This window comes from Trichoplusia ni, chromosome 15 (assembly GCF_003590095.1).
Source record: "Trichoplusia ni isolate ovarian cell line Hi5 chromosome 15, tn1, whole genome shotgun sequence".
Lineage (NCBI taxonomy): Eukaryota > Metazoa > Arthropoda > Insecta > Lepidoptera > Noctuidae > Trichoplusia > Trichoplusia ni.
This window is the reverse complement of record NC_039492.1, coordinates 6,675,871-6,700,946: the sequence shown is the minus strand read 5'-3', so window position 1 is coordinate 6,700,946 and position 25,076 is coordinate 6,675,871. Positions and strand designations below refer to the sequence as shown.

General features: G+C 35.4%; 1 protein-coding gene across 2 annotated transcripts; it reads right to left on the bottom strand.

Moving 5' to 3' along the window:
* Positions 1-672: 672 nt before the first annotated feature.
* On the bottom strand, positions 673-23,911 carry LOC113501224 (sodium/hydrogen exchanger 9B1-like). Of its 2 annotated transcripts, XM_026882296.1 has the most exons (11): positions 23,160-23,911; positions 18,276-18,339; positions 17,944-18,071; positions 16,898-17,126; positions 16,420-16,589; positions 13,758-13,969; positions 12,476-12,647; positions 9,372-9,526; positions 8,579-8,737; positions 2,108-2,297; positions 673-1,248 (listed from the first exon to the last, which is right to left on the bottom strand). In XM_026882296.1, the coding sequence occupies exons 1-11, from the start codon at positions 23,167-23,169 to the stop codon at positions 1,235-1,237; spliced, it is 1,503 nt and encodes a 500-aa protein (XP_026738097.1). In that variant the 5' UTR covers positions 23,170-23,911; the 3' UTR covers positions 673-1,234. The 2 variants fall into 2 exon arrangements, with proteins under 2 accessions (XP_026738097.1, XP_026738098.1); XM_026882297.1 differs by lacking the exons at positions 18,276-18,339; positions 23,160-23,911 and adding an exon at positions 18,148-18,257.
* Positions 23,912-25,076: the final 1,165 nt, after the last annotated feature.

Sequence of the window (25,076 nt, the reverse complement as noted above, 5' to 3'; positions counted from 1 at the left end):
GGCTGCCAAGAAGGTTCTTTTTCTTTAATTTAGCCTTGAAATCGGTATAGGTTCTATCTACAAAGAGGATTCAATCTGCAGACAAACATACAATAAATGTTTATTTGTAACTAAAGAGAGTGTAATCTTTTCATCTTGGTTCCTTTAGTTGTAAGAGATTTTTTATTTTAAGTACATAGTTAAAGTGACTGGATTATAAAAGTTTCAGTTAAGATCAGAGCTGTACGAATCTGGGTCAAATCCCTTCTCTATCAGGGAGTGAGCACCCTTGCTTTGTAATAGCTGATGACCGAGTTACTTTGGGATTTCGGTGTCAGCTCTCACAGACCTATCTTGACCTTTTCTTTATGTTATAAACCCCTTACATCATTTAAAACAGTTAAATGATTATTTTTTAGAAGAACAATCAAATGGTACGCTATATTGAATTATTAGGTCGTTGACTTATCTTTTGAAACAATTTGGAATCGAGTCAAGATCAAACAAGTGACATATTAAATTACTTACTCATGATAGAAGGAATGTGGAATTGAGCTTACCACAAATTATAGACTGGGAAGTTTTAGAAGAAAAACAAACACTGATGAAAACTTAAAATTCTAAAACACCTTCCCGTTTTGTTCGTAAATAGTTTGAATTGGCCAAACAAATAACAAAATAAAAACAACAACGAATCTTAAAAAGTACATTTATTTACATGCTTAGAAAATGATAGGCTATACTTAAATCTATAAATATTAAAACTACAAATGTGCTTTACAGAATTACTGAATTGTTTCAAAATCCTGATGTCTATTGTTTCAACGGATTTCATTTGTCACTAATTATGATATTTGCGTGAAAAAAAAAATCGCTAAAATTTAGGTATACATAAATGTACGCTGAAAAATAGATTATTAGAATTTGAGTCGTGAATACTTTCTTATTTTACTGAGTACTAACACAATCTTTCATGCATGATATGGCGAGATTCCAATTTTACGCGAAGCGACATTCTGATCTCCGCAATGCTGATTCAAATCAATATTTTTCAATATGATTTCAGGATACACATGGTAGTAACATTTGTCTTTCAAAATATCAAATTCTTTGTAACGGGCTGATACAGAGCAGTCTTGACCACAGGAAACAGATTCGAAGTCGCAGATCACAAAGAAAAGACTGACATTAATTCTTATACACCAAAATAAATAATGTATTTCAATAATGAGATCCTTTAGGTAATTATTTTCTATTATGCTTCGGATTCTGAAACAAAAAAATGAGAATATTATGTGTGTGTACTACTATACCCATATATAGCTAAGTATTTCCCTCGAATGCTGATGAAAGATTGTGGATCTATTACTTAGCATAATCAAAATCTAACATAATTACTTTGTATGTCCATGTTAAAAAGATAGCAAAATATATGTTGAAGTTTCCGATCAATAAATAGTTGGATACGCCAAAAACGAGTTCTTAATCCAACCCAAGTTTATTTATTATATTTTTTCCTAAAGCAGAAAACTTTTTGTCGTGAACTTAAACGCTGTACCGTAATCGCTTTAAAGATTGCAATAATGCCGAAGTTTTTGTTGGTTCTGTGCCAACAAACATGCTAACAAGTCGTTTCCTTTCTTGACTTTTGCAATTTCTGCAGAATCATATAATTGGCTGATACAATAGGCTTCTCTGTACAGTTTCTGTTAAAACCGATATCGCGGTTTAAACTTTTGTTTTCTTTACACCTTCTCTTAGTTTTACTGGAAACTTTGCCATGCAAATTTAACGAGAGGAAACTCATCTCCAACAAAGTCATAGGAAATCCTTACGATGATGAGACAAGGTAACGAAGTTTATAAAACTGTTTATATCTTTATTTGATTATTGTATAGTCGGTGCTGCGAAGCGGATAAAATAAGTACTTAATTAAATGCAAATAATGAAAGTAAAAATATGTAATATCAGACAAACTCCAGACGTCCCTCGTAAGACATGTCACGAAGTCATGATGCAATGAACAAATTCAAATTCTTATCAGTGACCTATTAACTTAGTTGCGCGACGCGAATCGCGCTAAGGTTAGAATGTTTTCTTTGTATTTAAATGTAGGTGTTATTCTTACCTTTAACGACCTTACTGTTTTCTTTAAGTAAGATCGGACCTAATTGGCTAGTGAGTAGGTAACCAATTGGGGTCGTGACTAGTATTGCCTGAACCGTCATTCTCATCAAATGTTCAGCGTACTCCATCGTCTGTGCATCATATTGGCCGCGAGATAATAACGCGTTGATCGCTACGGGGCATAGGACAGCCTGGAATAAAAAATAACATGTGAATTACATGATAGCCACTTTAAGATGCATTTTGGATACTACTGTATCTAGATGGGCTGACGTTGCGTGAGCCTTAAATGTTTATATTGTAACAATCAGTGTGTGAATATTTATGAAATGTAATATATGTGGGAGCGTCAGGAACATTTTCCGAACAGTCTAGGTTGGCCTCCATCTTGGGCGTATGAGCGACGGGATGTTCGAAATAAAAGCGTCAATGTTATCTTGTAGATTGTATAATGTGAACTTATAACATTATGGAGTAGAATACAATAGGACGGTTGAGATGGAATATTATTTGGAGCCAATAGGTTAGTACGTGCTCGCTATTTTTATGACAACTGTCTTGACAAGCAAAACGAACGTCGTCGCACCTAGCGCCACCTACTACTCTATTCGGGGTAACCCGCTCCCTTTTATAATTTACCACTTACTCATTATAATAATAATTATGGACTATCTTAATACACATTTCCACAATCAATTAAAATCGTCTAAATAAACAAAGTATTCTCAATTAATCCGCGCGCCGTCACGGCCGTCCTGCGTCGTCACACGTCCTCGTGTGTCTCATGTGCATCGTTGTTGTCTACACTACACTCTCGTCTTGGCCTTCCTGACCAATTGGGTGACTGCTGATCACTTATCATTTCTCATAAGACACATTTTCCACAAATCTATCTTAAAAATTATAAAATCCATCTCCGAACTATACTCCAACTACGGCTATAGCTATAGATTAGCAAATATTAAACACACCGGCTCACCAATGCCACATAGGCCCTTGAATGCCAACCAGGTTCGCCACCCAGGCTAGTTTGTGCCACACAGGATAGTTGTCGCCACACAGGCTAATCGTCGCCACACAGGCTAATCGTTGCCACACAGGCTGGCCACACAGGCTGGCCACACAGGCTACTTGCCACACAGGCTTGCCACACAGGCTACTTGCCACACAGGCTCGCCACACAGGCTACTTGCCACACAGGCTTGCCACACAGGCTATTTGCCACACAGGCTATTTGCCACACAGGCTATTTGCCACACAGGCCATTTGCCACACAGGCCAACACACAGTCCAATCGGTGCCACACAGTCCAACTGATAAATTGAATCAACTGCTAAGTAGTGATCTCCTCTAACCACACAAGTAGGACTCACTTACCCGCGCCGTCATCGGCACATTCTACTCATGAAGTATCCCAGGGACAAATTATCAAAAGTACAAGAAACCAAGAACAAAAATTCACTCAGTTAAGTTGCAAATTCAGGCTCCACACTTACGTGGATTGGGTCTTATTTGACCAACGGAAACCTCGTAGCTCAAAATTCAACATTTGTTTTCAGCCAAGAATATTTCTTTATGTTTACTTATGAAAAATATGAAATTCTAATTTTTAGGACAAAGTCATTTAAGTCCGCACGGCCACGGCCGCGTTGACTCAACCCAAAATATCGCTACGTATTGCACAGCATTGTATTACGTTAGCCTGGAAACTTGTCAGCTAAAGTCTGCTTTATTAAAGATCATTATGCATCAAAGAACAACACAGCAGTAGTCACCACTCGGTCATTCGTTATCATGATTATAATAGTTGACTTTATCTTAACATCTGTATCTTCTTTACCAGAAACCTTTCATTAAGTCAGAGCTACCAAGTAACTCTACAATCTTACAGTTGCCACCAGCAACTCACTACTGGAACTAATCACGAATCTCAAAGCAGGAATCTGAGTCATACAAAGTCCGCACGCATTCCATGTGAATACTGAGTCCACCCGACTCCATGGCCTCTCCAAGACCCAATCTCAGCCAGAGTCACCATAGTCTCTTCAGTCGCCACCTCTGCCATAGTTAACACGGTCTCTGCTTCGATCCCGACCATTGACCTAAAATTCTATACTATCACCATTCTCGACCTCGTTCTTTATTTGGAACGGTACTTAGTTTTCGGACTAAAGATATAGGCACTTTGGATAAAATCTTTACTAGTGGTAACAACAGTGTTAACAGCCTTATACTCAGAACGCATAACTGCCAATGACATGTGCAATAACACCTATTATCATTCAAACAATAAGAAACTTATTATAACATATCAGTGCTTAACTGAAATGTTCATCATCACACTTATAACTTTAATCCAATCATAAGCATCAAACCAAAATGACCTCCCTCCGGGCATGATCATGCAACCTCCTTAGGTAACGATCACAACGGGTAACCTCTATCCAGTCACTACCACACGTAACTTCCATCCGGTTACAAACACAACACCCACTACTAGAGAACCTCACTTTCTCAAACCTTGATCAAAATAACATTAAACTTGGTTCTTTCAATTTGACACTTTATTTGTCCTATACATAGCCCCTTTTGTAAATCAATAACTTTAAAATCTTAAATAACCAACTTCTTAACGAAACTGCCATCAACTCATACTGATAAATATGCCGCTCCTTATCAAAAATAAATTGTAATCGACCCACCGTTGTGTTAGTGATCCTAAGGAAAGCTTGACCATAAGCACCCAGTTCAAATTAACTCGATACTCGCTGGAGCTCACACAGCGCAACACGATCAGTACCTCTACCATGAGTTGCTATCGAAAACGTCAATGACTTTACTACAGTCGATAGCGTATAAACGCGGATCGAATAGTTTTCGATTGGACTCATACCATGAGTTTAAAAAACCTTGACGCGCTCGCTATCGAGAGCTCGATTGTTATTGTAGTATTCGTGTTGTCATACTTGTCATGTTGTCGAACGTGCCTAACTTCACGCCTAATGTAGTTGTTTCTTTCTAACGTTGCTTAAAAGACAGAGTAAGATATATATTCCCGAAAAGCTTCAAATCTACATTAATAATTTCATGCAGGACTACGGTAAACTCGATCGAAACCTTATATGAATAACAAAACATAAAAAAATATTGATTTTGAGTCGACAACATATATCCGCAGATTTCGGATTATGGAGAATTTCGTTAAATTCCGATGGCAAAAAACAGACCGCTCAAGTCGCCATCTTTGCCGTTGAAGTTTCGCAAAGTGTTTTTTTTTTTAAATTGCGGTTGATGTAGTTATACGAACTCTTTTGATATCACAAATAGATGGACACTTTTCTTCTTGCTCTTTTGGGTTTTAGTAATTTTTCATTATTAAATTGAAAGCGGTGTCGTGGGTACCTAGGAATGGTTATGTGGCGCAACTTTGGGGAGTACCTATGTCTTCCGATTGATCGCGATAGTTTTGTAGAATTGTTTCATATACCGATAAACTGTGCATCTATTGAAACTAATATTATAAATGCGAAAATTTATCTGTCTGTCTGTCTCGCTTTCACGCCAATCCTACTGAACCGATTGTATTGAATTTGACAGATAGCCTGATGGAAACGGAGACCACCGAACGCTATAAACTGAAGTCCACGTGGACGGAGTCCTGGGCTACAGCTAGTGTTTGAATAATCCTAATACTTTTTAAACTTCATAGAGCGTAAAATATTCAGTATATTTTAATATAATTTAATATTACTTAATGAACTATTGGTTGGGATGGAGCCCTCTGTGAACGCTGACTTATTTCCAGCGTTTCCTTAATAATGAATTTATGTATGTTTCATTGTAAAAAAGTGACAGCGTGTATTCAATGTAAATTGACTTTTAACTAGTGCTACTTGATTTTAAATACTCTCTTGCCGACATGATTCTCACAAGAAATACTCAAAACTAAACAATTACTATAAACCGAATACCGTTTCACACCTTGTTTAGCAAGTGAGTTACTTAACTACAATCGTAATGGTATTTGTCGATACCATCTGTCAAATTTGTGACTCATGGTACCGTTTTCTTAGAGAAACCACCGCAAAACGTTACGCGCTCGCTACTCGCTGTCGAAGACGTTTTGAATGTTTCGATAGGTTTTATTTGTCAACTCATACTACCGATTTTAGTTTTTCAAGTGACCGCTAGGGGCGCTGTACATTTTGTCATAGATATTTTTTACGCAGACGCTAGCGAGCTCCGTCACTAAAAACTCATGGTAGAGGTACAGATCACTCTCCGCACTTCGCACCAGTTTCCCTCGATGACTTTAAGGTACAGACATAGCGGTCGACATAGGTCGCTCCTCCTCCGCAAATAACTGTCTCTTTGAATCGACATTATAAGACGACAAGCTTTAAACGTCTTGCCGAATTTCAAGATTTCAAACCAAATCTGCTTTTTCTCGTACAAACTGCTTTATCGTCGATACCGATTTCAGAACAACCTCACTTCTGTCTTCTAGAAGCTTATACAGGAACTTGATTGTTTTCTTTATACGGTTGCGGCACTCATTCGATACGTAATCCTGCTTGCCACAACTATAGGCCTTTGGAACGTCTTCTACTCGTGACTTCATTGCCACTATCGGCGAAATGGTATACTCATACATAGTAGGCTTTGTTTTCTAAAAGTAAGCGCGACGAGTTCTTGTTGCAGTCTACTGCGACTTTTAATATCTGTGGTAAATGCAATTCTGTACAATCGTGGTTCTATCATCGCTGCGTGCGCCAATGTAAAAGCAATAGCAGTCTTCTCCACTGACAAGAACTTCATCCGTGCGGTTCAGGTGCTCATAACTCATATCAATCATCGACTTCTATTGAGTAATCGCCATAAATTTGCAGCTGGGGTTTTTCAATTGATCAAATGTTGCCAAAACACGTCTTCAATTCAGGCATGCTATTACAGGAAACGGTCTATATTATCTTCACCAAATGTATTTCGTAGTTGCATTGCAAAAAGATATTTCCAACAATCGCAATAATTTTCTGAGGACATATTTTCATGCTGACCTGTATTTATCTTTTACGATGCGTCGCTGGTAATCCCACTTCTGATGTGGGAGCGTCAGGAACATTTTCCGAACAGTCTAGGTTGGCCTCCATCTTGGGCGTATGAGCGACGGGATGTTCGAAATAAAAGCGTCAATGTTATCTTGTAGATTGTATAATGTGAACTTATAACATTATGGAGTAGAATACAATAGGACGGTTGAGATGGAATATTATTTGGAGCCAATAGGTTAGTACGTGCTCGCTATTTTTATGACAACTGTCTTGACAAGCAAAACGAACGTCGTCGCACCTAGCGCCACCTACTACTCTATTCGGGGTAACCCGCTCCCTTTTATAATTTACCACTTACTCATTATAATAATAATTATGGACTATCTTAATACACATTTCCACAATCAATTAAAATCGTCTAAATAAACAAAGTATTCTCAATTAATCCGCGCGCCGTCATATATATATATATATAATAATAATAATACCATGGGGCAGGAATGGCTGATTGCTATTTTAATGACTAGTCGTAATAGCAGTTAAAAGGAACCACGACATTCAAGGATCTGTTCAAATAGGCTTAAGAAAAACAAAAAAGGTCGTTCATTTATATTTTAGGCTGCAACAACAGTTGACTTATTTGAATGGCTTGGTGTTGATTATCTTCGATTTATTTATTTATTTTTAAATTTCAACTATATATCTACCACATTTCACGAGATACAGCCTGGTGACAGCCGTACCGATAGACGGACAGACAGTGGAATAAGGTGAAAGGTTTCCGTCCTGTTGGGTGCGGAACTCCAGAAAAGTAAAAGGGTTGCTTCCGTGCCAAAAGCCTTGTCTGTATAAATGTAACCTTGCAAGGTATTCTACTTCGTAAGCAGGTTTATTTTATTGCGTTCCTTGTTCAAATAGAGTTGCGTCGTCATCAAACAAGCATCTCGATTTATTGTTTAATGAGTAACAATTGAAGAGCGAGTGCGTTTGCGCTGCGATGTGGACCCTTCTGATTATATGACTAATGTTGAACGCGTCGAGGTTATCACTGATTGTTACTACTACAATCTATTCGAATAAGTTTTTTTTTCTACATAAAAATGTATTGCTAAAATAACTAAGTTCCCTAGCTCAGCTTAAGTCCACGCAAAGACTAAGCAAAGCTTGTATTATGAGCATTAGATAGCTGATCATCATACTTATATATTTCTAATTAAATACATATATAGATAAATTACTCCCAGATTCAGAACCAATGATTATGCTCCTCACACAAACATTTGTCCTGGGTAGGAATCGAACCCATGACCTCCGGTACAGCAGTCAGGGTCAGTAACCACTAGATCAAAATGTGTGTTATTAAAAACGATACCGTCGTTATTTTCAAGAGTATTTTTTATTTGAATCTCCATAGTACATACCTCAACTATAGACTTTGGTACCCAGGCGCAGCATACAAACAGTCGCTCCCTGAGTTGTAGATTTGAGCAAACTAGGAACGAGACAGTCAACCGTACCGCGAGGCATATGACGAGTATCCCGAAACCCAGAAACATCACTTTTGAGATCGATGACCTCATCTGGAATAAATGTATCACATGTTTAGTTTCCAATCTTAAGCTATTATATATATATAGTTAGCTTTAGATTTACACCAGCTGTGCATCCGCGTCTAAAAGTTACTTAAGGTGACATTTATTTACATGTAAATAAATCGCATGAAACTGTGCTAAGCTTATCTTCTAATAATTTAAGTCTGTATGCACATTCGCGAAGGAAATAAAAAACAAATAAAAATCCGGAAACATTATCGTAAACTCAATTTCCCCATCTTCGCCCAAAATACTGTACAGGAGCTGTTGTGTTAAAACCGCTAATAATTTATAATCCATTCAAATCCAAGATTTATCATAAGTGACGGTAGTGATAATAAGACGAAAGAATAATGAAAAAAAAATATTTTGTAAGCAATCTATATGACCAAATAAAACAGATCCTCCTAGGGAAGTGACATTTCCCCAATAAAATTTCGTTGCAACTAGTCACGTGATTTTGACCTGTAATTTCTAAATATGCGAGCATTTAATACTATCGCTATCAATTGTCGAAATGCAACTTTATAAATCAAATATGAAATAGTAGTATTCTACAGGGTCAAAGTTTGTTTACTTTAAGTCTACAAATTATCATCCATCAATACGTATAGATACGTACCACAAAAAAGGTCCCAGTGTAGGCGAAGAGGGCTGGTTCGACCGCTGACCACATGACGCGGTACGCGGTCGACGCTGGGTTGTTGTTTAGCCGCCAGCCGTCCTTCGCCCAGTGCTTTGCTGCTGTGGCATTGCACGCCAGCACTGCTATCCCACCTGAAAAATTAATTAGACGCTCTAGTTTAGGTCGCATTTTTTAAAAATATTCAACTGCCTTTTTTATCCACCGTTCGGCTTCGGTTCGTTTTTGTTACGCAGTATTTACTTGCCATGCATAACAAAGTATAAGTATTATTTTTCGTCTTCTTTGAAATGAAAAAAAGTTATCTTCAAAATTTACCAATGATTTCTGAGTTACGCGTGGACCATGCATTTTAGTGAAGGTAATGGTGTCTGGCAAAATTTCGGTACGTGTAGTAACTATTAATAGGTAAAATGTACCCAAATAAACTTATTTGGGTGCCTACATTGAGACACCGGCTTATTTAAATGCAATGAGTATTTCCGGTTTTTATTTAAACTATTTGTTATTGAATTTCTCGCATAGCCGTTCTAAGCTAAATCCATTACGGTTATAATTTGGATCCCTTAAGTCAGTTTGGTAATCAAGCAAACTTTGCAAATTCCAAAAACTTTCGAGTCTAATTACATCTACAACGTCAAAAAGTAGTTAATCTGTGTTAAAGTCAAACTTTAAAACGCAAGGAGAAGGCTTTTGACAGTTAAATTATAACTTAAAGATCGAGAATCATAAAAGAGTATTCAAGCGAGAGCTTCCCTTCTATTTCATCCGAAATGTCTTCAAATGAAATAGAACGGATGCTGCGGAAGCATCCATCTTTAACTGTCTCCCGGCTAACTAAAGCCAAGGTCTTTTAATTTATTTTTAAGCATTTTTGTGCAGTTGCAATTAGTACTTAGTCCATCGTGGACTTTTAAATAAAGAAAGAATAACAGTTGAACTTTGCTGTTGAGTTCATTGAACAAAGTATTTATTTAAAAGAGAAATTCTGAATCTCCAAAACGTTTTGATTTGTTTGTATGCTTGTTCAAGTGTTGTTTGCGTAAACAAAAACTCGCAAAAATGAGAGTATGTAAATGTTAGCCATGATAATTAAATCAATATTTGTAGTAAATATTATCCTTTACTACGTAGTTCACAATGAAGATTCTATCAGGTGACTTCGCTACGCATACCGATTTTTTGTAAAGATTTCGTAACTGTTTGCTTCAATTATCTTTAAGTAAACGGTGCTTATTTAAATTATAGATATGCACGTAGTATTTCTATGTAAATATGAAGTAAAATATGTTTCCACATGATATTAAATCACTGGAATGAAATATGTATGTTACAAATACCGGGCTGTATGGGAAAAGTCAGCTGTTCGCCTCGGAAAATGATGCAGTAGGTAACTGAACTCAAACATTCTTTGTAAAACTTTGTGTTTGGTGAAACACAGTTATGTAAAATATTACTTTTCTACATTAAAGAAAAATAGGGTTAATAAAACTTGGTTATTGAGTATTTTGATTTGTTTTCATTTCATTATCTTCACAGTTTTGCTAAAACTAGGGATAACTTTTGTGACAACGATAAATCCGTCTTTCTATGTTCCTTGAGATGTCAGGAAGAGACTAATGACAACACTATCTTAGCGACACCTCGAGAGTTGCGATCATTACAGGTTAATTCAGGTTAATCACTTGTCAGGTCCACTGTTCTTAATTCATTCGGATATATGTGGATATTCCCGGACATTCACAGTCACTAATCTACCTTTACCTTTGATTGATTGATTTTGGACCTTAAATTTTGGAAGTTAAAATATATATTTATGTACCTATCTAAATAGCTAATAAGAGCTAATCCGAACCCTCTGGAGTGAGTGGAATGATTGAGTGTCAAAATTTTTACTTGAATATTCAATTTTCAAATTCGGTTGAGTAGATCCAGGTATTAACTGCTACAACCACAAAATTTTACCTTTATTATAATATCAGGAAAAAATATTTGAAGGTATTTAAATTTAGTGAGGTATTTATGTTTCCTAACTGAATATCACTACACTGTGGTCCCGTCGTCACGTGCAAAATATTTTCTTTATTGATGCATGTGAACACACACAATGAATGTAGGAGAAATAGCGAGAGCACTAAAGGTAGTTGTTAATGCATCATTGCTCGTAATGGAGGGTGAACGGGCACGAAATTTCATACAGAACGGCCAGCAAATTGCCTCACACTTTGATAATAAATTTACTTTATGTGTTATAGCTTATTTATAGAAAACCAGCGTGATTTTCCTTGGTGATAGTCAAAGCTTTGTTTTTTTTGGGATTTCATATCTAAATTGCTGTAATTTAAATTAAGTCAACAAAACATGCTATTGGTGAGAAGTTACAATAAGCTACAAATTGTACAAATAAGGATGGCACATTAACACGATTGAATATCACTATTAATTGAATTTAGACTTCGTATTCGCAAATTCAATGCATAGTGATGCGACGCGGACGTAGCCGTCGTGTGTGCGATCCATCGTTAACGTGATTACGGTGCAACGGAATCGGTATTTCGTACAAGTGAGCTCGACCGAGTACCTCTTACTGTCGCGGCGAAGTATACAATGACGCACGTAATTCACTACATCCGATGCTTTTAGAGCCTCGTTCGAACTGAACGTGTTAATGTAGTTTCGATCGTGAAAAATACAGCGATGTTTAGTATCTATATAGTGATGTGTCTCCGACAATGTTCACAGCAGATTGTAGGAGGTTGTATTATTAGTAAATTGTGTTATTTACAATAATATCTCTTACTATATGTGCTTGGGTTTTTAAGTAATGATCGTTTTTATATCACTCAGAAAATGCAAATATTACTAAAGGTCCTGGGAAGTTACGAATCACTCAAATAATCTGGCGATTCGTGATATTCTGAATTAGAATATGATTATCATTGCAAACTTACACTTATTCACGTAATATAGATTCACCTAAATCTTCATGTATACAAATTTCTAACATCCCTCACACCATTTTTAAATAAAACCCTTTAAACTGCATAAATCTTTAAAAACAAAAGAACAAATTCAAAACTCACCAGTGCCGCCCCATCCATACTGCGAAGTAAGGAAGTTAGCGAACAGCCCCCCCACTACCACGAACAGCACCCGCAACTCCGTTACGTAGGGGTCTCGGCAACGCGGCAGGAACTTGGCAACACTGCCCCAGCTGACGCCCACAACTACTCCCAGCAAGAGCGCGCACGCCGCCTGCAAAGTCACTACATCTCAGATACGCTGCATACAAACTCACTAGACTATATGCTGCGTAACTAATATCAGCTTTTCTACATTTTCATGGTAAGACTTATCTACCAATGCTGAAATAACGTGTTTACACGACTCTACAAAAATATAATAAAAGATTCATCCTACAAATATATTCTTAGTTATTACAAAAAAAAACATGCGAGTTGGGCTTGTGATACTCCGGATGCTGAACAAATAGGCTAAAGATATTTGTCACATATATATGTGACAAATAAGTATGCAACGTATGACTGTAAAAAGTATTTCTCAGATAGTTTTTTTTTTGCTATAGCTGCAATAGAAATACATCATCCATGAAAATATCAACCGTCTGTCTATCACGGTTCACCGGAGGACCTAAAAACTAAAGTTATACCGTCCTAAAAAAAGACTACATCCGCTTCTCATGCTCGTAATGAAATTAAGAAATGTTTACGTAGTTCTCTACTACTGAGTATCGGAATTTGTTTTCATTTGCCAGATATTTTTAATTCAGACATGTGGTACGTAAGCAAGGCGTTCCTAAAAGTTCTGCCAAACAACCTTTGAAACCACTGCACTAGAATTTAGCAGAGTAGAAGAGTATAAATATGTAGACAGGAGAATATTAAGTGATATTAGCATAGAACTTGTTCCAGTTCTGTTGGAGCTATGTGAGTTAACTTACTTATATTATGCATCAGCGTTGTCTAACGAAGTTGTTCAGCGCTATCTAAGCTTTATAACTTAGCATGTAGTAGAACTGTGTTTCATTTGCATGGTATTATGAATACGTTCACATTTTAAAGATATTACTGTACTTGAAATCTACGTTTACCATGTCAAAATGTTTTAATTTAGTTAATCTTAGATTTTTGGTTTGCGGTCCAAGGTAAAAAGTTTAGTCAGAAGTGTATAGAACGTAAAATTAATAGGGAAATTAAAATAAATGAACAAAATCGATGATGGTTATGTTAAATTAAAAACCCAGTATTTCTACGCTCTATTTACATAAACTTCTTTAGCCAAATCAAAACATCAACATTATCCTTCCCCTCAAATAAAATCAAGGACATTCTAATGCTCACTTACCCTGATATACCGGTAGGCGTCATCACCATCATACATGATGAAGCTATGCAGGACCCCAAACACTCCGACACTGAGAGCCGTATCGGTGCCCCCCGCGGTACAGATCAACTGAGGCCAGTTCCTCGCCAAGTTCTTGCCAGCAGTCAGCTTCACCACCGTCGGCATCAGCACTGGACATGATACTGAAGCGTATATTGAACCCAGAAGGCAACCTGGAGACAAAAAAACACATTTTAAATCTATATCTAACTTTCTTGGTATTTTTATTCGAAGAAACTTAGGTACTTAATGAAAAATAGGAAACGAAAAATGAAAAATATGTATGTTAGAAAATCAACTTATTGCTTTGTACTTTTAATTTTACATTAGGCGTTCTTTGATTACAATAGAAAAGCAGATTGCCAAAACATTTCAAAAAAATAAACTGGCTGCTTTCTTTTACAATATCACAACGGAATATAACAAAATAAACATCTTCTAATTTACTTTTCTAAAGCAAATAATACGTAGCATAATACGCATGGCCTAATTGTTTTATTGTGCCAGTAGCTACTGCTTTATCTTAATACTTTAAAATAATATTATAATCCTGCAGGTCTGTTGTAATCATTTTGAGTCATCTTGTGAATACAGATGAATTAAAATATTTATTATCTTTTACAATGCTACCGAGGTTTAATGCGCCTTGAATCGCATGCAAACATTTGACGTAGAAAGAATCTTTATCTGCAGAGTCCTCGTAAATCGAAAGTAGATTTGATGAAAAAATGTGTTTTTTTTCATCAAAGGGGTTTTTTTATGTTTTTAAGGTTAGAGGTCATAGATAAAGAGTGTATTGATATCCAAGTGATACCATTGAACTAAGCCTTGACATTTTTTCTCCTGCATTGATTAATAAATTGCATCCAAGCATTACGTTTACAACGTCAAGCTTCAACGAACACAGTTATTATCCAACAAATGTAACTTGTTCATGCAAATACAAATGTCAAACAATTTAAATTGTACGCAGTGCGGTAAATGCTTGTGCACACAATAAAAATCTGTCATAATGAAATCATTAAATGATCAACGAATGTTGGTATTACATGAAATACATGTGGGTTGGGTAAACAGGAGCGCGAAAATAAAACAAAAAGTCGTCGCTGAAAAGTTTTCACTTTGATGCTTTGTCCGGGAAATAGGGCCGCGTACGGCGGTGCCGGTGTAATTACAGGTGTGCGCACGCAGCGGCCAGCGCTAGGGGGGCCGGCGGCTGCGGCGCTCGTCTCAATGGCAGCCCCGCTTGCGTTCCATGCCACGTCATGCGGCGAAAATGCATTCAAATCTTTTGCAATACGAGTTCCGCACCAAAATTTATTGAATTGGCTTTGTACCGCGCACACACCGCGCTCTATTGTGTTCGGCGTTCGTGACAAAATTTATTTTATTACACGGTTTGAGGTGTTTCGTGTTTTATTGAAAGTTAGGCAGTGGTTCCGTCGCGTGGATGCACGTTGCCGCGTTGATTTTTAATTTATTTGCCGCGTTCCGTTGGCACTGGCTAATAGGCTGGACGTTTTAATAACGGACGAGGAGCGTTGATTTATCAGAATTAATGTGTGACACGTTTTTCTAATAATAGAACTGTTTAAATGGCACTATTATTAGTTATTACTGCTATAGAGAGAGCATCGCATTGTTTGTCTTTTTCTTTGTTACATTCATAATTATATAGCAGAGATACACTATCAAAATACTAATTACAGAATTGAACGACATTGGTGACGACTAGAATTGGTCTACTGAAAGGACGATCTTTGACTCGAATTTGAACGCATCCTAAAACCTAGTTTAAAATTAAAGCACACAACGCAAGTTCTACTCAATCTTTGTCACGCTGTAAGAGCAAGACTAAGAGTACGTAGTTTATAGTTTCCGTTACTTACGACTGAATTATACAACAAACTTACTTGCTATCACGCAAGTGATTCTGCTGACACTATAATATACTATGAACCCCGTACTACGTAATCAAGTTGATCAATTTCTCTCAAAGCGATTATTGTATTGTGTTACATTTCCCACAATTTAATACAATTACACGTCACTGACTGACATTGTAATTACTTTTTTTTGCAGTAAATAAACACCTGTAACATGATTTCGCACGTGTTTTGTTTCAACAAAGTTCCGCAATATACGAACGATTTCAATGCCGACTTTTCAGTACATTGTGTAGAAATAAGTAGCAAGTTTTTTCATCAAGCCCAGTGTATCCCAGACAAAGCTGGACAAAGACATTATAGCCACTTAAATGAGTCCATCAGAAATGTGATACAAAAATTCATCTTCCGATCTCGATGTATATATGTAATGATGAACATTTTATAGACATTGAATGTAAATCAACTACAGTATTAAATAATTGGTAAATTTTGAATGTACCTACAACCAATAATTGCGTAATTAGTTGATGCTGGCTGGCGTGATTGAAATTAATTATAAAAACAAATGAAGCGAGCTAGCAAATTAAGAGAGGCATTTTGTGACGATTAAAAATTATAAGAGAATAAGTTTGTACTATGAGAATTATTATAAAGTTAGTAACCCAATACTGTCTAAATTTAACTACGTTATCAATTGACCGATCTTGAAGTTAAGGTTGCAAATTGTACATTACCCCAGAGCCATGGATATCCGAGTAACAGGTTCATGCAGACTGCCATGGTTGCCACCTCCGCGGTCCAGGGCAGCACGCCCAGCGCCGCAACCTGTTGCCAGTTCTTCTTCATGTAACTCAAATTCCACCCAAGAGACCCTTTCCCCAAGATAATCACGGGGTATATTTTTCTGCAACAAAGTAGAAATTGATCTTGAATGTTTTTATCTAAATCTTTATCAAGGTTTACTTTTATCTACAAGGTAGTGTCCTATAGATTGCATAGAAAATATGTACATAATACTTAAATAAAATAATTAATTTTCAGTGCACATTTAACCTGTAGAAAAAGACTTCACAAGGAATTACAGAAAATAAATAAATTAGTTTTGTTTATTTTTTCGGATTTCGTCCCTGATTTCCTTAGTTCCTTTACACTACTCTTGGGACAACTTCGGTTGACAAATATTTTTATGAAAATACACGAAAGTTAACTAACCTCATGAAGGAGTCCAGCTCCGTGTACTCTCGCATGTCCAGATAACCGACGTTCCGTGCAGTAATACCCGTCAGGATGGCAGCCAGTAAAGGCGGGAGCGATGTGGTCATCTGCAGGAATTCTCCCGCAGCAAATGCAATGGCCGCCACCACAGCTGGTTTGAACCAACGCCCATTCCAACTCCATTCTTCACCAAACGCACACCACAGTAGACCCCATGACGCCAAACCTTTAAATTAAGAACCGAAGAATTTATTTATATCGTTGCTTAATTCAAAAACTCTTCATGAGGAGAGGTTTTCATCTTGTGGTGGGACAGAACTTAACCATCTCACTGCAATCGTCTTTTAAATTTTTAATTGCTTGATTAAAACTTTTTATAAGCGTCACTTCATGGTAGAGCCAGACAGTTACGCGCAAAATATAGGAAACCAAGAAGTTTAAGTTTACATGTAAATATAAAATAAACAACATATCCGGTTACGAAGCAGATGACGTCAAGATTTTTTTTGTGATCATATGGTATTTGGAAATATGATTACAAAATATTTATTGAGGGATTTGCGGATTTTTCATTCTTCAAATATGCTTTGTGCATGTGATTATGACTTTCATTAGAACCTACTTAGTATCTTGTTAGATGCTGGTCAAAAAATTGTATTGTGTGACTAATATGTCCGCAAACAGTCATGTGAGAAGCTAACAAATTAGTGTAAATCTAAAGCACGGCAGTAAGATTGCCAAGTTCAAGATTAATGCACGATTAGATTTCATTAACATAGGAACTATTTAATCAATGATTTTATATTGAGTATAAGTGTACAATAATTTTGAATATTTAATATCTAATATGCAGTAAGCACAAAAATTATAAAAGACTTTACAAAATATTGGAATAGGAAATTACTCCGTAAAGTTTTAAATTCGACACTAAAATCATTCGGTAGCCTAAAACTTTAATATAAAATGTTATTCGAAAAAACATACATTTGACAATTCTATTCTTGCTTAATTATAATTTAACACACATTTTTTTCATAACTTACCTAATATCACTAATATTAAATAGTGTCCCAAGGTATCCGTCGCCGCACCACAAAATTTATTTTCCTTCTTAACGTCATCTTCAATTGTCTTCTTGTCTGAATTATAATTGAACGTTATTTCGGGTGTTCTGAAATTAAACGGTAAACAACATCGCTTAATTAGACGCGAACACAAATTAAGGTCTCAATTAATACGGCACTCACATAGACTCTCTCATTACTGTACTTTCTCGTTTCAGTATCGTAACTAATAATGTGTCGTCTTCGTTCATACTGTTAATAAAGGATAGTGCCAACTAATGAGACGTACTTATAATAAAAAGTTCTCTTACGTTTTTAAGTCATCGCTGTGTACAATATAGACGCCCTTATCTAAGGCTTTTGTTGTGTTTTTATCTGAAAATAGACATTTTAAGTTATCATCGGATCAAGTTTGCTTATTTTATGATTATTTATGCCACTTGTGTTGTGAAGTTTGTTTGTGGAGCGTGTTGATTACTTTTTTAATTAATTATTTTGTACAAGTGTAAATGAGACCAAATGCTGTTCATATTTATTCCGTATTCAAATTATTCTACGTATTTTTTAATTTCATTGAACGCATTCAACCAAAATGATTACAGAACGTATATTTAATAGTACAGGTTTTCATCAGGCTTATTTTAATGAGATGCATCTGATTCCCACAGCGGGTTTCATTTAAGACTACAGATATTTTATTGAAAATTGAACAAATACATGTTCAGGTCTTGTATTGGTCGATCAATATATCCAATGTGCCACTGTGATTGTCGATACTTGCGCATCAATCAACAGCGAACAACGACTGCCTTGATTGGTCGTACGTAATCAAAATAATCATCCCGTGTAATATTTTAATGAATATAAGTCATTGAAATCCTTATCTTACAATTAGTGAAATGTTATAGACGCTGATTGATAAAATCTCCGAATCTGTAAAGATTGCCTTCATTAATTTAAATTTAACGTTAAATAAACGACCTCTACATTTTGGTATTTGGTATCTTAATCCAAATATTCATTACGAATGTAACAAGTGTTGGCGTACCAAAAAAGATTTATCACTTAGGCAAATTCTTTTAACAAATATAAAAAGTCTACATGCTTCCGTTGTTTTAATCTGTTATCTCCTTCTTAGTGGATTTTTGTTAATCGCTGTTTAGCCGTGATGTTTGATAACTCCTAATTATTATCACAAGAATCGTTATCTGTGCCGTCTTTAAGGGGCAGTTCTCACTGCAGAAGGCTCTCGTCGCTTTGCTTCCCCTCCTTGTCTCAAACCACTCTGGACTTTTTGTTCAAGTGGATAAGATTGAAAACATTTTGTAATATAAAAACGCTGCGGACTGCAACGTTTTCGGTGTGAATTGACCCTGATCGTTAACTGACGAAGCTAGAAGAAAAGGTTCGTCGTCTCGTTATTGGTAAAGTGCATACTAGCAAATCCTTTATTTTAATAATAACTTTATTTTTCATTATTTCTATTTTGGGGTCGGCTACCAGTCCAACCGGTTTCAGCTAAGTACCAGTGTTTTACAAGGAGCGACTGCCTATCTGACCTCCTCAACCCGGTTACTTGGGCAAGACGATACCCCTTGGTTAGACTGGCTGTCAGACTTTTCAAGCTTCTGACTACTTGTAACGACTGTCAAAGATGTAGGAATAACAGCCGGGACCCACAATTTAACGTGCCTTCCGAAACACGGAGGAACTCGCTATGCCTAAGATGGTCACCCATCTACGGACCAACCGCGTCAAATATAGATTAACCTGTGATCGAATCACTTATGCGGTTATAGCTTAGCTACGAGCTCCATTTTAATTATATTACTTTTTAATAGCTATAAAAAAAACTTATATAACAATAAGAGAAATACTGCTCTTTCAATCATCAATGTTTTCTTTTCTGCATCTCTTTCTCTCTCTCACTTTCGTCCTTCCTTCAAACTTTTACAAAAACTAATTAAGTACATTAGTAATATACATATATACTTAATAAGTAACACGTGAAAGGTGTAGTATTTATTCATTCAACATCTTTATCGTTTCATTATTACCAACGTGTAAATAAGAGCTCAATATTGTAAATATTAACATTCTAATGTAACGTCATACCAGAAGTAGGTATTTACTGAACTGAGTATCTCATGATTGGACTTAATAATACATTAACAATAGATACAAATAAAAAAAAAACTAGATGGAACAGGACTTAAAAGTACTTAAGTGATTTAAAAAGAATAAAGTCGTGAGTAGTTTGTTGGTCGAAGGCGGAATTCTACCCGGCTCAAATAAAAAGAGAGGAGTTCTAACACTACTTGACACTACATTCTTCGCGAAATTAACTTCAATGAAGTTTGAGTCAATTACTTCAATTAGTTCTACACATTTGTTGTATAGACTTGGTACGCAAAAGCTTTTTTCGTCGCCATCATCGTAGCGTCCTCGTGAAGGGGTTCCATTGGGGAATGGGGTTAATATTTTTATTTTTTTAATAAGTATAGCTAATAGTAGCTAAAATAGTTTAAGTCAATATAGACGACACCAAGATTTTTAATCAAAAATTTCGATTTTCTGTAGTAGTTATATAAAGGCTTCAACCAAGAACTGTTTATCATTTAATCATTTAGGGAATCATTCGCATTATGTTCATATTTAAGAATAAGCCATAAACATGTTTAACTTGTCTTCATCATGTCATAGTAAAGGAATCTGAATTGATTAAATTAAATTAATCGTGAGGAGTTTTGAATCTATTTTCTTTAATGAGAACTATGCAGAAAAAAATCAGCGTCTATTACCCGAGCTATGTCTTAAAGTTATGTAACATAATTATGCTCAATGTTGTAATTTGTTAAAAGATACTTCATGATAATTTTGGATCGTATTTTCTGCAATTGCTGTTATTTTGTTTCCATTATTGTCACAGATAATTGATTACTTATTTTTAACTAACTTTTCATTGTTACCAATTGAGTACGAAATCAGTTAGGTGTATTTTTTATGATTGCGTCATCAGAAGGAGACACTAAATTTAAATCTGTTTGAGTATTTTGGTTTCTGTTGTTTTATCTTAATCAATTATAATTTTGCTTTGAAAATCTTCAGGCAGGTTTACAAACCCTTAAACTTGAAAATGTTCATCGCACAGGCTTAATTAGCAATCGGAAATTTATCCGCAGCCATATCAAAGTTATTGCCGAATATTATGGAAATGCGTTGGCTTTATCCGAAAATGATTTCAGATACGGAATTTATATTCATAGGTAAGCTATTTTAACGTACCGTCCTGTTTGCGGCTTTATGGAAATGATAATTTGAAAAGCTTCTACAAGAAGTAAAGAATCAAATTACAAATATAATTTTATGGTTGTAATGATATTGATTGCCAGTAATAATAAAAATATAAATATACGATACCATACGTCACAATAATATAATAAGCCTTTTCATGATAAAACAGTTTTCAATAGATAAATATAGACGTAAAGATTACTTGGTATTTTAATTTATTTTGGAAACGGATATGTTTGTGATAAAGCAATACGATTTCTGTTTTTGATATAGAAATACACGTACAAAATCTATAGGAGTAGATATATTATTAGTATGATAAGGTTTGCTACGACACATTATAATTTGTCAGATAGCGAAATATTGTGATGGATTAGTTTTATAATTATAGAGAAAACAATTAATCAATTAGTTCATTATAATAGCGATAGGATCCAAAAATAGAATGATTGACTGATTGTAGATCAGTGATTTGTAAAACTACTCCGTCTCATTGGGTGATTTGATAATTATGTCGGACATTATGATTAGGTATGACAGTATGTTATCGCATCAGAGCTAATATGGAAATTCGCAGAAAAGGTGACGGAGATATCGTGATATTAATTGCTATCTTTTCTATATCGTAATGGGCAGCGTTCAACGTCTACGGGAGCTCTATTTTTCTGCAGATTTGTGCCCCTTGCGGCGTGTCCGACTTCCGTATAGGCCTTGTTAGCCATCAGCACAAATGCCAACATCTAGAGAACACGACTGGTGTTTTAATCATCTGTCGTAGATGTTAGAGGCAACTGATGATGATGATGATTCTATATATATTCCCAGGGTGTAATATCATCGAGTACGTAATTCACGTGTAAGTGAACCAATATCGTTAAAATGTGAAAAGCAAAACTTGGAAAAAGATGCCAATTAAATTTTCAAAACAATTAAGAAAAATGCATTTTTGAGATGTCATGGTAAGAAATTTCGTGATTGAAAAACAATAGACCATAATAAATGATAGATTTACTAAAACTGATAGACGGAGTGCGAATAATTATTTCAATACAGAGTTGCTATCGGGTCATGGCAAGTAGTCCTGAGAATTAACCATTACATGATAACAATGACAAACAGACACATCGCTCGGCAACTTGATGACAATTGATGGGTTCTAATGTTTCTGATACTCATGAATCAGCAAATTAATATGAATTCCTGTCATACGCAAAATTATAATGGCTTTACTCATCTCACAATCCTCGGGATTCATTTTTTTGTTAAAGTATTTATAGAATGTTATAAGAAGGAATAATAAAATGGGAAATTAGGTTCCTATTCTGTTATAATAACTTATTTTTAGAAGAAAATTAATTTTAATTAGACTGTCACTGTGCCTGGAACCGTGGGCTAACGGAAAAATAGCTTAAGGCTTCTTAATTAGACATGCTGATGCCGATGAGTTTAATTATATAAGTACAAGAAACTAAGCCGAGAGGTTCGGCCACTGATTTATACAGTACCGTGCATAATTATGTATGTAGGTCTCTAGCAACACGAAATCATTTTAGTGATTTTTGTTAAACAAAATTAATTTAGGTCAAGTTTGGAATTCATATATCATATTGTAGAAGACGAAAGTTTTCACTTTGTTATGATAAGCTACAAAATTACACGTCCCCGTACAGTTTGATGCATTTGTAAATAGTCGGATAAATAAAGAAGCCGTGGTTTCTTAAAAAAGTAATGAATTAAAATGTGCATAGTAAACTGTGACAAAAATACGTTTGGATCTATTAAAGCTGTTCAATTGTTTCTATACGTGTACGTGTATTTGTAGCGCTTGAGTTGTGTCAGTGATACATGGCACAAGAAAATAACATACAATAATTATAAAAAGGAAAAAAAAATCTACTCACTTTCTGTCATTTTAAAAATGAAAATCTTCACTTATATTTTCCAAGAAATAATAACACTCTAGTTTAGTACACACGAACAATAGGGGACAGGAACATGGTTCATGAGGTGTAAGCTGAATGAGGTCCGACGACCGGAGGCGAGCGGGCGAAGCTGCCGGCTGACACGACGTCACACGCGAAACCAATAAATAGGCATTATTATCATTTAACGTATCTACGTAATTTTCACTTAATAAAGATTGCGAATGATATTTACAACTGTCCGATTAAACTGGAGAACGCATTGAGAGTGCACGACGCACTGTCTTTAGCACAAGTATTTTACTTATGAGGAAGCTAACTGTAATATTAATAAATTGCAAGGTTTTAAGGCGACATGCCGGCCGAAGAGTCATTTGTAGGCTTGTTGAATTAAAATAAGTCTGTGTTATATCAGAAAATTGCGTTAAAATGATGTAGGTAAGGTAGAATTAGTTTCTTCTATTCATCCTTAGGATTTGAATTCTTACTAATGTTGAATTCTGTAATTAGTAAATCTATAAGTTTATAAAAGATTCCATTACCAAATACATCCCTGTAGTAAGGCTGGATTATCTATAGATCTAATTAGTTAATTAATTATGTTAATATGTTTGTTACATTAACTAAATATGTTCATGTATCAAAGCAGATCAATCAGGCACAGGTATGTAGTAATAAAACCCTTTAATATAATGTTATTTTACAGTATTCCTAACTTGAATCATCATAAGCATCCCCATGTAGATCACTCTGCTTTTCGTAAGGATAGTAACTGATTGCCATCTGATCCACGGACACAAAAATATTGTATTTGTGCATGCGAGATTTATGTCTGTAGAAAATACCTGTGACAGATGACAGATTCAGAGCGGAACGGGTCGCAACGTTCTAGAAACGATCGGCGATGTTATTTTATCATTGCATTGTGAAAATCTTCTTTGTTTGTAAGAAAATTTATATCTTTTTGAAATAGGTAGAACAAGTAATGCGTGATTTGCTCTCATGCTGTTCAAATTTAGTACAGTCAAATAATAGCAGTAATAGCGGTCCTAAGACCACTGGCAATTTGAATCCTGATGACGATTTCGGTTGAAGATTAAATTCTATGATTTGGTATCCCTACTAATATTATAAATTCGAAAGTAACTCTGTCTGTCTGTTACGCTTTCACGTCTAAACCACTGAACTGAAATTAATGAAATTTGGTACAAAGATGGAGTTGAAAAAGCTAGTATTATCATAAATTTGATTGTTTACTCATGTTTAAATACATACCATAATGCCTGTTTTTTAAAGATATCGAGTTTGACCCATATTGAGAGTTTAAATTAAAAAAAAAATATTACTATGAATTGCCTAGCAACAAAAATATCCTTTTTCTTTATAAGTTATATAACAGCTTTAAACAGATACCGGTAGATTGATATCATTTAGATTAAATAGTCGTTTTATTCCTGAGTGATGTCTATTGCAGACAATAATGATTACAAAAGATCTATTTATTGTAATTTTATGCTTGCTCTTTGATAACATGAAACCGTGTCTGACGAGTATGATTTTATGATTAAGACACAATAATTTTACTCGTAAAGTATTATATCATTAGCGGAAAAGGCCTCAAGAAACTAACCATGATCTATGTAGGTATTAATTTATATTTTATTCGATTAAATTAATTATTTTTAGCACCTTGAATTGAAAAGTAATAATATTTATAGAATCTTAAATAAGCCAGCGAGATAAAAATTAAAGCAAAAAACGATTACGTACATAAATTGCCAATTTATTTTTTACAGTGACCCACTTTCATTTCAGATGGCAAAGAAATAGGTATTATGTAGAAGAAGGAACTTACTGCGCTGGGAGAAGTTATACATTAAAATAAACTTGGCTTTT

Excerpts from the sequence above, each read along its gene's own strand:
- LOC113501224 (XM_026882296.1), bottom strand. Across the intron at positions 16,590-16,897 it reads GAGCTGGACTCCTTCATGAG|AAAAATATACCCCGTGATTA; the intron begins GTTAGTTAACTT and ends ACTTTGTTGCAG. Across the intron at positions 13,970-16,419 it reads CGGATATCCATGGCTCTGGG|GTTGCCTTCTGGGTTCAATA; the intron begins GTAATGTACAAT and ends TTTTGTCTCCAG.